General features: G+C 40.2%; 1 protein-coding gene across 2 annotated transcripts in view; it reads right to left on the bottom strand.

Annotated features, from left to right (window-relative positions):
• RCOR1 (REST corepressor 1) overlaps window positions 1-15,625 on the bottom strand; it is a 172,874-nt gene extending 157,249 nt beyond the window's left edge. For both annotated transcript variants that reach the window (XM_060755128.2, XM_060755136.2), the window contains exons 1-2: window positions 15,102-15,625; window positions 11,773-11,832 (exon numbers count right to left, since the gene is read on the bottom strand). In XM_060755128.2, coding sequence (XP_060611111.2) covers window positions 11,773-11,832; window positions 15,102-15,402 — 361 coding nt within the window. In that variant the 5' untranslated portion in view covers window positions 15,403-15,625. The remainder of the gene's footprint in view (window positions 1-11,772; window positions 11,833-15,101) is intronic.
• Window positions 15,626-15,890: the final 265 nt, after the last annotated feature.

The raw sequence follows: 15,890 nt of genomic DNA, 5'->3' as shown, positions 1-15,890 counted from the left end.
TATAATCCGGCCCTCCAACAGTTTGAGGGACTGTGACCTGGCCCTCTGTTTAAAAAGTTTGAGGACTCCTGATGTAAACCATTAGCTGCCAATCAATCTACAGTTTCCACAGAAGTCCATTAGAAGAAATACAACACAAGTTGAGTATCCCTTCTCCAATATGCTTAGCACCACAAGAGTTTTGGATATGGCCAAGTACCTGTATTTTCATATATGTACATAATGAGATATCTTGGAGATGAGAACCAAGTCTGAACATGAAATTCAGTTTTGCTGCAAATACACCTGAAGGTAATTTACACAGTATTTTAACATCTTTTGCACATGAAACAAAGTTTGTGAACACTGAACCATCAGGAAGCAAAGGTATTACTGTTTCAGCCACTCATGTGGACGATTTTGGATTTGAGAATTCCAGATAAGGAGTTCAACCTGTTCCAGGAAACAAAACTGGCAGTGCCCCACATCAGATAGCATGGGAAGCACAGCAATAAACCACTACACCATACAGCTGTTTGTGTATTTCCCAGAATATACTGCCAGAAACCCATATACATATATTGACATAATAGGCTAAGCCTCAGCATTACCAAACACGTTTCAACTATAAGTTCTATTAATCAGGAAGTTCATGATAATGTCTAATGTTGCCAAGTATTTCTTCTCAATGCAGAGCAATCAGGATGTGTTACTGACTTCTGGAACACAGATATAATAACTCTAAATGGATGTTTACACAATGAAGCAGTGTTCTCAGAGCCATCAAAATATGAATGGGATTCTGTCATGCAAGACAGGTCAACTACCATCATCCCAAAAGTGTCATCTAATTCTGAATGAACTGATAACATTTTAGACCAGATTGTAACTCCCTGAACTAACCAGATGCAAGCCTCTGGGGTTGGGTTGTGATTTCAAGGTCCACCTTATCCAAGCAGCACCAAGCAAAATGTTAAAATAGCTGTGTGTAGAAGTGCAAGGTGTATTTTATTTTTCAGTTGAACTACAAACATAAAGATTTGGTTCCACTTCTATCTTGTCTCAGAGTTTAATTGAATATGTAAGTGCTGGTTGCATTCTTCAAGTGGAAATGATTTCGTTAACGACACTGCAAATACCAGCCCCCACTCCGGGTTATCATGTGATAAAGTGGAACTGCACCCATATTCTTCTCTTAGCAGCTTTCCTTTCTTTCACTCTCTGCATTCACAATGCTCCTTTTTCTTAAAGAGACAGTAATATAATACTACACAGGAAGCCACATCCTGAATTTTAGCCAGTGTAACCAATACACTAGAGAATATTCCATTCTCAGAATTTTGTTCTTTTTTAAATATATATATATATACAGCAAATGTCAATCATATCAAGTACTGCTGCAATTCTGCAATTGCATTAGGAAGTTATAAAAGATTATCCAACCCAAAGGTTTAAAAAGGTTTCAACCCAAATATACAACGATTGATGTGCTTCCACTATGATGGATCAAACAACCTGGAAAAATACTTTTTGAACTATGTAGCTACATAAATTAAAAATGAGAGACTCTTGTAACTGAAGTCCAAAACTGTACTCATTTTCTAAACTGTATTTCCATTTTGTTTAGCATGTGATTTGCCATAAGTCAGTGCCATTTAATTCTCTATAACTTTTTAACATCAACAATAAAATATACAGTCCTTTATGCATTGACCCCCGTTTACACATTCCCTATGCCACATCTCCTAAATTATGCATTTCTTTGTAGTTTTTCTGAGCTGAGTTCGTCACAAAATATCAAGAAGTGCACAATATAAAGGGCAACTGCATTCCAAGCTGCATTTTAGTCTGGAATGTGTGGATTCATGGTAAAAAATGCAGGCCAGGCAAAATTTTCCAACAGCCATACCTCTGGGAGGCTCCAAATAAACACCACTGCTTTTACGAAAGAAATGAACAGGCAGGATTTAAAAAAAAAACTAGTTCCAAGCAATTGCCCAAATCTAATTGTTAGTCCTAACTAGAGTAGACTTATTGATTCAATAGAATTTACATAAGTGCTGACTTACCAAGTTCCCACTGACACACCAGTCTATTCTGCTAAGAATTAACAAACAAATGTAGGGCAGCATTAAACTTTTAAGCACATCCAAACATAGTTTTCTTTTTTTAATGCTACTTATAGCCTGCCATTATTTTGAAGAGTTCAAGGCACATATAAGGTTTTTCTACAAATATTCTGAAATTCTCAAAACTTTTTTTTCATGTCAGGAGCGACTTGAGAGAGAATTGGCCATCTGCGAGGATGTTGCCCAGGGGATGCCCAGATGTTTGACCATCCTGTGGGAGGCTTCTCTCAGGTCCCTGCATGAAAAACTGGAGCTGACAGACTGGAGCTCACCCCACTTCCCAGATTCAAACTGCTGACCTTTCAGTCAGAAGCCAGCACAGGGGTTTAACCCGTTACGTCACCGGGGGCTTCTCCAAACAACTGCCTAAACTAGAATGGGGTTAGTCCAGAACCCCACTAGTAGGATATCTCAAGCAAATGTATATTTTTTTCCAGACTGAGTCTATTATGCTTCGAAGTACCCAATGGTATTGAAAGTACAGAGAAGTGAGTAGAAAACAAAAAGTAAAACTCAAATTGGAGACAGGAGGGTAACAGAGGAAAGAAGGAATCCAACCTTCAATTGAAGGCTTCAAAGCAACTTTTCTCCTACAACGCGAAGGGTAATTTACTGGGGAAAGCAGTGCACACAAGGAATAACCACCTTTATGCAACTGTTCACAGCCACAGAAAGAAACAAGGTAATAAATCCTCCTAAATGGGAACTGAGGTACACTACCGTTTGATGAAGGCTGGCAGAACAGCTAGTTATACCCAACAGAAAACATACAGCTGGAATTGAGAGCCACAAGGCCACTAGAAAGAGATTGAACTCAGCCTAAAATAGGGAATTCTCAAAATCTCATCCTGGTTCAGACATAATGAGATTTCTTAAACTGTGGGTCCTGATCCCTTTAGCTCAATGTTGCCGTCATGAAAAATATGGCAACAGTATAAAGGTTTCTGGATGCCACACATTTACACAAATCCGTTAGCAACAACATGCAGTGGGATCTACAGAAAATTCTTCACCTGTGCTCCACAAAAAGGAAAATCAGCCTTTTTAGCAAGCCTTGCAAATGCAGATTTATTATCAGGAAATGACTGTTTTTATACCCATTTTATATATCTACATATTTTTTCTCAAACAGAAAAGGGTCGCCAGTGGAAAGGGTTTAAGAAGCCCTGCTCTAGAGCAGGTTTGGAACTCATGTTGCCTTCTAGTCCACATGGCCCCGAACTGGAACTCTCTCAAGATTCCCCACCATTTGATATGGTAACTATCTACATAGCTAATGTAACTATTCAATATCCCTCCTTTCTCCTTGAATCAAATCCAAGGCAATTAGTGCTTCTGGGAACTGTGCAATTTCTAACATTAATCTATAATTCTGGTTTCCACATTACAGTATATTAAAATATATGGATTCTTTCACAGTTCTCACCTGAAGAATGAGGCAGGTGAAAATCACCGAGCATTATGTAGGATTATTCACAATAAGCCAGAAATTTTACAGTCTCGTCTCAACGCATATGCTGTTACACCAAGCCTCCCCAAGGGAACACTATTCCATTGTCAAAATTGAGAACTTTTCAACATTCCTTTTCTCATGAGGATACTATCTATTCACATTAACAAGGAGTGATAAAAGTGTCCAAGGAGTTGCATGTACCCCTTTTCAACACCCAAAACCCCAGACCATCCAATTCGCCAAACCCCAGATGATCCCCAAACTATCCAATCAACCACAAAAGCATTGTGGTTGATTGGGTGCCCACTCAAATCACTTTATTACAGTGGCTTTAAAACACAACAGCAAAGCTTTTTGTTTCCTTCTTCCAATTTTACTCTGAGCAGTGAACAAGATGTGCACCACAGACTATGACTTTGTCACGCATTTTTAAAAAAAGATATTGATCATACACTGACCATCTTTGTGCACTCTGCTCCTGATCTTACTCACATTTTGAACATATATTTGGGGGCATGGTCTATATTTTTTGTGCCTCACCTTAGTTTTGTTTTCATAGACTCAGTATTCACAATAAAGTCTACCAGTAGCCACTGATTCTTAAAAGTATCACATTTAACCTTTTGGTTGTGTGTAGAAAAGAAATAGCACCTCCACACAAAACAAAACAAAACTTCAGTGGATATCTAGTTACAATTATTCACAATTTAGTTGCTGTCTATAAATTAAGAGTATTTCAGAGTATGGAAAAGTATTGTTTTAACTACATACCACAGAACTCCCTATCACCTTGAAATTCTGGAGGTTATTATCAGAAAAAGTAATTTTTCTAAACTCTCTATATATTTAGGTACTACATACATGTACCTGCAAAGTTTGTATACCGCTATAGCTAATGAAGCACACCAACCTATTTTGGAAGAATGTATCAGTATCTTGAACAATTCTTTATAACAATATCCAGAGGGAATTCATCACAACACTCCATGGAGGCCACCAGTGATACCAGCAATGCCTCATATCATGTCTGTTTATTTGTTTGCATTCAGTCAGACCACATGAAGCATACAGCTACCATAAGGATCAAGGCCTGCCTTCTTCACCCACGCAGCTCTCCACTTCCTTGCCAGAAATTCAGTGAAGCAGAGCAACAAGTACTAAACCATGAGGTTCAATCAGACATCAGCTTGCTTATGTATATGTTTGTGTGCAACCAGGGGCACTTGGGTAGCATACAACACAACTTGGTCTTAGATCCTTCTTGCTTTTCATGCCACCTTTGATCCCATCCCAAGAGAAATAAGAGGCATACATTCAATAAATGAATAAATAAAATATGAAACCTCTATGGAGCTAGTTACCATTGACACAAAACCCAAGAAGTAGAAACATTGCTTTTCTTTTATTACAAACTCCAGGCGTTGCTCTGGCTTCTGTAGTTCCAAAAAATAATTTTTCAAGTAACCATATCAACCAGTTTTCCTATACAACTCTACAGTTCTAGATGGGAAGATAGGAACCCTTCAGGATTTTCTCAGGCCAAGAGAGTGTGACTCATTGGGTGAGTCACACTCTCTTGGCTTCAGAAAATCCTGTGAAGGTTACCTTAGAACATGCCTCTAAAACATGGACATATAGCCCGAAAAAACCTACAACAACCCAGTTTGTCTTAGGTTCACCATAATTTAGAAATGTCTTGAAGGCACACAAGAACAATAAATTAAGACACCTGTCTAGTTTTGCTATCCCTACTGGAGAAACTATACTGTTTAGATGGTATTGCACCACCAAACATCCGTCAGGAAGTAGCAGCCAATAATGAAAAGATCAAAGCAGTGACATCTCTGATCTATCCTCTGTTTGAATATCAGCTAGCATACCAATGGCTTAAATCAAGAAATAGCTTTCTAAGATTAAGAGAAACAATTGCAGTAACACTTCAGCAAGCAAGAGTCCAAAAGTGGCAGGTTAACACCCAGCGTCTTAATCAGTGGCTGAGACCAGATGATAAATTCCCTTCTGGGCACACAGAAGACTGGGCGACTTGGAAGGCTCTGAACACACTGCACTCTGACACCACGAGATACAGTAACTCTTACGAAATGGGGCTACAAAGTGGAGTCCACGACATGCGAGTGTGGAGAATTGCAAACCACAGACCACCTACTACAATGCAACCTGAACCCTGCCACATGTAGAATGGAGGCCCTTCTCACAGCAACACCAGAGGCACTCCAAGTGGCAAGCTTGTGGTCAAAGGACATTTAGCAGAATGCCACATATTTTAACTTTGTTTTTTAAAATGCATTTCAACTTTACCCTCAACTCGCTTCTGACATGATAAATACACCTTGCCCTCCCTATTATACATGCAGCCCTATAAATAATCATGTGATATTTGGCACAAGACAGAACCATTATGCCAGGTTCATGCAATTTCCTAAACCAAATATTAAGGAACGTATATCACTGTGCGACTAGTGTGGTAAATCACTATATTGGGATTGGGAAAACACAGGTCAAGTCATCAACCTCACAAAATAAGTGTTGACTTGAGCTCCTGGAAGACAAGGAAGGATGTAGATGTGATGGTGCAGATTTGGAAGAGGACAGAGAAAATGAATGTGTAAATATTCTGTTATATTCAAAAGGAAGCATTCAGACTTCAGGAAGAAGCCAGTAATCCCATATTTCATAATACAATTAGCCTTTATGCAGCTCTTTGAAAGACTAATGCATGCCACATGTGTTCTCAGTGATCCTTACAACAACCTATTAAGGTAGGTCAGCATTATTTATTCTCTACATTGCAGACTGGGAGATGAGGTTAAGCAATTCATGACTGAGTCACATTTATTTTTGCATATATATAGCCTGAAACTACACTCTTGACTAAAGCGTCAGTTCCATTTAATGAATGAAAGTTACTGTTAAAAACATACTGGTAGGTCAGAAAATTTGAAAAATTTATAGCTGAAGAAATGTTTACATTTGTCAATTATTTTGTATCAAAAGCAATTATAACAACGGAAAAATGGAATGATACTCATCAATTCACAGACAATGCATAACAAAGAAAAGAAGACGAAAGAGAAGGGAAGGTGGACAAGATAACAGCTGGATTTTAGATGACGTTGATTTATTGTTGTACTCTTATATTTTATATATTGTATAATAAGAAGAAGAGGAAGAGGAGGAAGAGGAAGAGGAAGAAGAAGAAGCCGGAAAAACTTATAGAGAATGAACATGTCAAACTCCTCTGGGACTTCCGAATTCAGACAGACAGAGTTTTGGAGCACAATACTCCTGACCTCACAATTGTATTAAAAAACAAAGTATGGATCATCGATGTTGCAATCCCGGGTGATGGCAGGGTTGAAGAGAAACAACTGGAAAAGCTGACACGATATGAGGATTTAAAGATCGAACTGCAAAGACACAAGCCAGTCAAGGTGGTCCCAAGGTGGTCCCAATGGTGATCGGCACACTGGGTGCATTGCATAAAGACATTGGCCTACACTTAAACACAATCGGCGCTGACAAAATTACCATCTGCCAGCTGCAGAAGGCCACCTTACTGGGAGCTATACGCATTATTTGCCGATACATCACACAGTCCTAGATATTTGGGAAGTGTCCGGCGTGTGATCCAATACAACAGCCAGCATAGCGATCTTGTTTGCTGTGTGCTAATCTTTCTGTGTTAATAATAATAATAATAATAATAATAATAATAATAGAAGAAAATTCAAAACCTTGACAGAAAGAGCTTCCAGACTCAAGGTAACAACATAAAAAGTTTTCTGGGGTAAAGGGCATGGGTAGACATGCTAGTCTGTTGCAGAAAACACTATAAAGCAGGCATGGGCAAACTTCAGCTCTCCACATGTTTTGGACTCCAACTCCCACAATTCCTGACAACCTACTGGCTGTTAGGAATTGTGGGAGTTGGAGTCCAAAACATGTGGAGAGCTGAAGTTTGCCAATGCCTGATATAAAGAATTTGTATATAGATAAACACTATATACTTTTAAAATCAATTGTTTAAGCCATCTCAAATCCACAGAATAAAATACCTACGGTTACCCTATTGCACTGTCCCAAAGGCTTGATTCCACTACCAAGTTTTTACCATCTTTCTGAAGGACAGGAGGGAGTGGGCTGACTGATCTAATCACGCCACACAGGGAGTTTCATAGTCAAGGGGCAATCACTGAGAAGACCCGCTCTTCTCGTCCCTGCCAATCGTGCCTGCAACAATGGCAGGACCAAGAGCATGGCCTCCATGAAAGGTCTTAGTTTCTGCAATAGTTCATAGAGGGAGATGTGTTTGGACAGGTAAATTGGACCAGGGCCATTTAGGGCTTTATAGGCCAAAGCCAGCACTTTGAATTGTGCCTGGTAGCAAGCTGGCAACCAGTGGAGCTGACGCAACATGGGAGTAGTATGTTTCCTTTATGCTGCTCCAGTTATTAAATGTAGGATATTTATAGTTAAAGTATAACATAAATGCAAAAACCATACATATTAATATTAACCTTAACACATAACAAATGGGAGGTTAAAATATTGCTGATAAAAAAATCTAGTCTCATCTAAATGCAAAAGACTAAAAATTATTTCTGCAGAGAAAGTGCAAAATGCATTATTTAGAGCACATACACAGATCAAATGTACAGCTATAAGTTTGGGGTTGTACAGTAAGTACACAATATAGATTAAAACAACATCAGGAAAATAGTTTGACACATGCTGAACATGAGTCACTAGTGTAATGTGGCTGCAAAAATGCCAATATGATTTCAGACAGTTTCAATAAAATACACTTTCTAAGCCAAAGGTTCTACTGCATTCTAAACTATTCTGTAGCATGACTCTAGTTCTTCAGACCAGGCTTGAAATGGGCTTAAAGACAACAAACTGAAATGGACTTAAAGAAGCAAAGTGGTCGGCAATCTGGAAAACAAGCCATATAAAAGAATTTGAACTTGTAAGGAGAGGGCCAAAAATCTCTCACCCAGAAGCTAACACTACATTATCATGAGTTTTGGTTAAACTTCACAATGTCTGAATAGTGAGAGCAGTTTGACAAAGAAGCTCGTTACAGGTTCAATATTCAAAAGTGGATTTTTTCAGATTTTGGAATACTTGTATATGCATAATGAGATATGCAGTCTCAACATGAAATTCATTCATGTTTTATACACACCAGATGCACAGAGGCTGAAGGTAATTTGGCAAACATTATTTTAAATACTTTATATACACTAGACCATCAAAAGGCAAATGTGTCACCATCTCAGCCACCCATATGGACAATTTGGGAATTTACAATGGTCAGCATGTACCAGGTGAGACAAAACCAGCACCAGAGGTCTTCATGCAAAAACTGAACTTTCCACCTCTTGATTTCCTGCATCAATCAGGTAAAGGTTTCCCCTGGCATTAAGTCTAGTCGTGTCCTACTCTGGGGGTTGGTGCTCATCTCCATATCTAAGCCGAAGAGCCAGTGTTGTCCATAGATGCCTCCAAGGTCATGTGGCCAGCATGGAGTGCCATTACCTTCCCGCAGAAGCGGTACCTATTGATCTACTCACATTTGCATGTTTTCGAACTGCTAGGCTGGCAGTAGCTGGACCTAACAATGGGAGCTCACCCCACTCTTTGGATTCATAATGCCAACCTTTGGTTAGCAATTTCAGCAGCTCAGCAGTTTAACCTGCTGCGCCACCAGGCGCCCTCAGGTGAAATTAAGGATACACAAATATGCAGATACACAAATACGCAGAGTTTTACTACAATTGCCATAATCCCTCACGAATGGCTATCCTTGTTGGCACTGATGGGAGCTATGGGTCATCTGGAGGGACACAATTGTCCATCCATGGACTATGAGACCCAGAGGGTCAGCTCCAGCTACAGGACTCTATTGCTCAAAGTCAGCAAGCCATCAACAGCTTATCTACTCCAAGTTTGCCACATTATTATTGTCTACCCAACAATAATAATGTGGACAAGTATGTTGTCAGTTTGTGACATGCTAGGTAGAGCAATGTCAGCTTCCATACTAGATAACATGAACAGCTGTTCTGTAAATGAAAAGTGGGAATAACAATAGTTCACCACATATTATGGAACTGCAGCTCCCAGCATTCCTCACAACTTGTTATGCCAGATAGGGCTGCTGGAACTTATAGTCCTTCAACATCTGGAGAGCCACATGAGCCCCAGTCCTGTTCCAAGCCATGACTTCCTTATTCAGACTGAAACACTGTACTAGTGCACTGGCTGTATACACTGCCCGTTATAATAGTCAGCAATTTAGAAAAATCAATTATCAGGAGTCCCGCCGGGTCGTACTATAAAAAGAAAAGCACGCATTTTATAAAGAAGATGGGATTTTTGTGTGAGAGAGATTTTTCTTTTTTTTTTAAGAGTTGAGAAACAAGGGATGCAATTACTGGTCGCTAACAGGCTAGAGTCAGCTTTAACGCAGAGATGAAAACTGTTGAGGGCATTTTGTTTTATAAGACTGTGTTAACCCACAGTTACAAAGAAACAATTAAAATTGTTTACATTGGAAAACTAAGGAAGTACAGGCCTCTTTCTAAAAATAAAAATACCAGCCCTGTTTTCACCGTGTATATAAAGGCACTTAAAAAAAATTCTCTGCCTTACAGGAACACTTGAATTCCTTTGTCTGCTCCGTTTCTCCCTGTACTATTTTAAATTAAGCTTAAAGAAAATTGGAACGGGAACAGAAACTCGTATGGCTACTAAGAACAGGGTGGCTTCTCTTCCCAGCCATGGAAATGAAACATTTCAACACATCTTGCCACCCTTAATAAAAAAAGACATAAATCTGGAGTAATTTTAATTATTTCTTCTCTTTCCTTATCCGTAACATCACATTCCCAGGAAGGAGGAGAGAATCAAGAAGAACACTTCCCTTGAAAGGCCTCTGCCTCTCTTTCTCTCTCTCTCTCTCTCTTTTTTTCTCTCTCTCTCTCTCTCTCTCTCTCTCTCTCTCTCTCTCTCTCGCTCTCTCTCCATCTCTTTCTGGCTCAACAAAATCTATTCTTTCTTTGCTTCTCTCCCAACCTACAAAGCAGTCCCTCCCCCTTGGAAAGACTTCAGTTCGCTTCAACTGATTTGCTCTCCTTTCTTTTCCTTTTTTTGTTCTAAATCATTAAAAACTGGAGAAGTGGGAGATTCCTCATGCTCTCCAATAACTCTTTTTATTTTTGCAAAAAAAACCCCAATGCTATAAACCACTCCTGTGTTTTTGAAAGTAATTGGATTTAGGTCAATTGCATGTAAAATCATTATGTTGGAAGGGGAGGAGCCGAGAGGAGCAGACTGGCACCGATTTTCATAAAAGAGGACCCGCGACTCCTCCCTCTTTCCCTCCACCTCTGCCAGTGTGAATAGGAAAAAAGTAGCCACACCTGAAAACCAGGAGGTAAAGAAGGGAGATAAAAAATAGGTAAAGCCTAGGGTTTTATACGAACTCCTTTCATCTCGGCTTTCCAAAAACGTGAGGAAGGAAAAGGAAAGGATGGCATTCTGAATGAATTTCAAAGAAGTAAACATTTTAAAAACCTTGCATGGCTGCCCCTCCCCAACATTTCCTCAAGACCTGTGGCACATTTCCCTCCCCAACACAAAACCTCTTCTCATTTCTCCCCCCTCACCCAAAACACATGTGTTGCCGTTCTTTATATGGACACTAGGGTGAATATTCACACATAACACACACAGCAGAGTCAGGGTCGAGGGAGAGGTTTCTTGATAACAGGCCTCCAAGTCTAACAAAAGGAAGGAAGGAAGGTCTTCTGAGAGAACTGAAAGCTCACAAAAAAGGAAGAAACTGATCAAGGACTCAATGCGAGGGGGAGGAAGGGAGGGGGCTTCCCAGTCAAACCTTGTAATGGAACTGGATGGGAAGGAGAGAACGAGAAAGGGAAGGAGTTGTAGTTTTACAAGGTTTTTGCCTTCACTGTTAAAAGAGTGCTGAAGCTTCATCAAATTGCAACTCCCAAGATTCTATAGCATTGAGCCATGGCAGTTCAAAGGGGGTTACAATAATTTTAAAGAACACACAGTTGAGTCCTTTGGATCATTCAACATACAAAAAAAACAAGGTCTATTTTAAAAATATTGTATATACACATATTTCGTATACACAAAACTACAAAATCAAGGACTCACCAGGATCGAAGTCAGGGACAACGGCTTGATACTGGGGTCCCACTCGCATGCCTCCTCCTCCTGGTTTCAAAGAATAATAAATGTCAAGTTAACCTTGTTAGGTCATCCCAAGAACTTGAGGAAGGTAGATATTGAAAGGACTGAATAAGTAGGAGAGAAAGACCCATTGAACTCTATTGGGAGTGGACCTCCCAGCCAACTCTTGAAATGGACCTGGGAGGGAAGGAAAGAAGGAAGGAAAGGGGGGAAGCCACATCAAACTCTATGGAGATTGGGCTTCCAAGTCTAATCTTGGAATGGACCTGGGTGGGAGGAAAGAAAACTCCCACTGAGTTCTTTAACATAATACCAAAAGAGGCAGGTTTCCATAACACATAACATTAAAACAACTACATCTAACCAAACTAAATCTAATGACACTTTATCTGCTTTGGAGGATGATGGAGTCTCCTTTTCTGGAAGTTTTTTAATTGAGGTGCGATGGCCATCTGTTGGGTGTGTTTTGAATAAGTATTTTCTGCCTTGCAAGATGGGGGTGGACAAGAGAGCATTTGGGGTCTCTATGATTCCAATAATAATAATAGTAATAATAATAATAGAAGGTTGTGTATTCCTGCTTGGTAGGATAGGGTTGAGAAGCCATAGATAGCCCTTGGTATCTCTTCCAACTCAATAATGATGATGAGAATAATAATAATACTAATAATAATAATAATAGAAGATTGTGTATTCCTGCCTTGCAGGATGGGGTTGGACTAGATGGCTCTTGGGGGTCTCTTCCAACTCTGATCCTAACAACAACAACAACAACAACAACAACAACAACAACAACAACAGTGGATTGTGTGTTCCTGCCTGACAGGATGGGGTTGGACTAGATGGCTCTTGGGGTTTCTTCCAACTCTCTGATAATGAGGAGGATGAAGATGAGAATAATAAAAAAAATGTGTATTCCTGCCTGGCAGGATGGGGTTGGACTAGATGGCCCTTGGGGGTCTCTTCCAACTCTGATCCTAACAACAACAACAATAACAACAACAACAACAACAACAACAACAACAGTGGATTGTGTGTTCCTGCCTGACAGGGTGGGGTTGGACTAGATGGCTCTTGGGGTTTCTTCCAACTCTCTGATAATGAGGAGGATGAAGATGAGAATAATAAAAAAAATGTGTATTCCTGCCTGGCAGGATGAGGTTGGACTAGATGGCCCTTGAGGGTCTCTTCCAACTCTGATCCTAATATAATAATAATAATAATAATAATAATAATAGATTGTGTATTTCTGTCTAGCAAAATGTGGTTAGACCAGATGACCTTTGTCTCTTCCAACTTGATGATGATGATGATGTGAATAATAATAAATAGTTTTTTCCTGCCTGGTTGGATGGAGTTGGATTAGATGACCTTTGGGTCTCTCTAGGATAAAGGTGGTGGTGGGAATAATAATAATAATAATAATAATAATGTTTCCTTCCTGACAGGATGGGACTAGACAAGACAGCCCTTGGTGTCTCTTCCAACTCTTATGATGATGATGGTGATGGGAGTAATAATAATAATAATTTGTTCCTGCCTTTCTGGGTGGAGTTGGACTTGATGGCCCTTGGGGGTCTCTTCCAACTTAATGATCATGATAATAATAAATAATATAGATTGTGGGTTACTACATAATTGATGATGATGGGAATAATAGTAATAACTACTTTGTTCCTGCCTGGCTAAATGGGGTTGGACTAAATGGCCCTTGGTGTCTCTTCCAACTCAATGATGATGATAATGATGGGAATAATAATTTGTTCCTGCCTGGATGGGGTTAGACTAGATGGCTCCTGGTGGTCTCTTCCAATTCTGATAATAATAATAATAATAATAATAATAATAATAATGTATTCTTTCCTGGCAGAATGGAGTGAGACTAGATGACCCTTGGTGTCTCTTCCAACTCTATGATGATGATGATGATTATGATGATGATGATGATAATGATAATGATGGGAATAATAATAATAGTTTGTTCCTGCATGACTAGATGGGTTGGACTAGATGGCCCTTGGAAGTCTGTTCCATTCTGATGATGATGATAATAGATTGTGTATTTCTTCCTGGCAGAGTGGGGTGTGTCTAGATGACCCTTGGTGTCTCTTCCAACTCTATGATGATGATGATGGAAATAATAATAATAATAGTTTGTTCCTGCATGGCTAGATGAGGTTATACTAGATGATCCTTGGTGGTCTCTTCCAATTCTGATGATAATAATAGATTGTGTATTCCTTCCTGGCAGAATGGGGTGAGACTAGATGACCCTTGGTGTCTCTTCCAACTCGATGATGATGATGATAATGATGGGAATAATAATAATAGTTTGTTCCTGCATGGCTAGGTGGGGTTAGACTAGATGGTCCTTGGTGGTCTCTTCCAATTCTGATAATAATAATAATAATAAATTGTGTATTCCTTCCTGGCAGAATGGGGTGAGACTATATCGCCCTTGGTGTCTCTTCCAACTCGATGATGATGATGATGATGATGATGATAATGATGGGGATAATAATAATAATAGTTTGTTCCTGCATGGCTAGATGGGGGTTATACTACATGGCCCTTGGTGGTCTCTTCCAATTCTGATGATAATAATAATAGATTGTGTATTCCTTCCTGGCAGAATGGGGTGAGACTAGATGGCCCTTGGTGCCTCTTCCAACTCTATGATGATGGGAATAATAATAACAACAACAGTTTGTTCCTGCCTGGATGGATGGGGCTGGACTAGGTGGCCCTTGGTGGTCTTTTCCAATTCTGATGATAATAATAGATTGTGTGTTCCTTCCTGGCAGAATGGGGTGAGACTAGATGGCCCTTGGTGCCTCTTCCAACTCTATGATGATGGGAATAATAATAATAATAACAACAGTTTGTTCCTGCCTGGATGGATGGGGCTGGACTAGAGGGCCCTTGGTGGTCTCTTCCAATTCTATGATCATCATAATAACAAATAATATAGATTGTGGGTTCCTACATAACAGGGGGTTGAACTCTTGGGGTCTATAATTCTAAAACCAACACTAACCTAGGACATGCCTACATGATGAAACACCTAGGAGACACAAAACAACAGAAACTACTCTAGAAAGCTCAAGCTCATTGTCTGTTGGTTGTATGCACCCCTGAGGATCCTTCTCACTATACTCTGGACACATTCTTTGATTCCATCCATGCATCCAAGAGTTGGGGTGTGCTGAGAAAGGGAGATGGGCCTGGTTCCTTTTCTCCCCCCCCCCCCCCACCTTTAGGGGAGTGGGCCTTTGCCAAGAGCAGGGACTCACCTTGTTCCTCGTCGCTGGAGGAGCCCGAGCTGCCTTCTTCCCAGGAGTTGTTGCTGCTGCTGTTCCCATTGGGAGCCACTGCCGTCGCCGCCGCTCCTCCAATCGGGACCAAACTTTTATTATTCCCACTATTGTTGTTGTTGCTGCTGGAGGTGGTGGCGGTGGGGTTGGGGGTGGAGGAAGCGGTGGAGGAAGCAGCAGAAGAAGCAGCCGAGGAGGCATTGGCATTGCTGCCCGCCTGGTTATTCCGACCCCTTCTTTTGCCCGAAACCTCGGGGCCTTTCTCGATCATGGCTGGCATGAGAAAAGGGAGAGGGTCCAGGAGCCAAAGTCCGGCAAAAATACAAAATAAGAGGGGAACAAAGTGGGGAAAGAATAGAAGAAACTCCTATTTCCCTCTTCCTCTTCTTTAAGGGAAGAGGAAGGAAGCAGGGAGGAAAAAGTGGGGAAAGAATAGCAGGATCTCCTTTTGACTTCCTCCTCCTTCTTCTTTAAGGGAAGAGGAAGGAAGCAGGGAGGAAAAAAGTGAGGAAAGAATAGAAGAATTTCCTTTCTATTTCCCCTTTCTTCTTCTTTCAGGGAAGAGGAGGAAAAAATGGGGAAAGAATAGAATAAACTGCCTTATTTCCCCTTTCTTCTTTAAGGGAAGAGGAAGGAAGCAAAGAGGAAAAAAGTGGGGAAAGAATAGAATAAACTCCTTTATTTCCCCTTCCTTCTTGTTTAAGGGAAGAGGAAGGAAGCAGGGAGGAAAAAATGGGGGGAAATAGAAGAAACTCCTTTATTTCCCCT

This window comes from Anolis sagrei, chromosome 1 (assembly GCF_037176765.1).
Source record: "Anolis sagrei isolate rAnoSag1 chromosome 1, rAnoSag1.mat, whole genome shotgun sequence".
In the NCBI taxonomy this organism is placed as follows: Eukaryota; Metazoa; Chordata; class Lepidosauria; order Squamata; family Dactyloidae; genus Anolis; species Anolis sagrei.
This window is presented reverse-complemented; position numbering and strand designations above follow the sequence as displayed.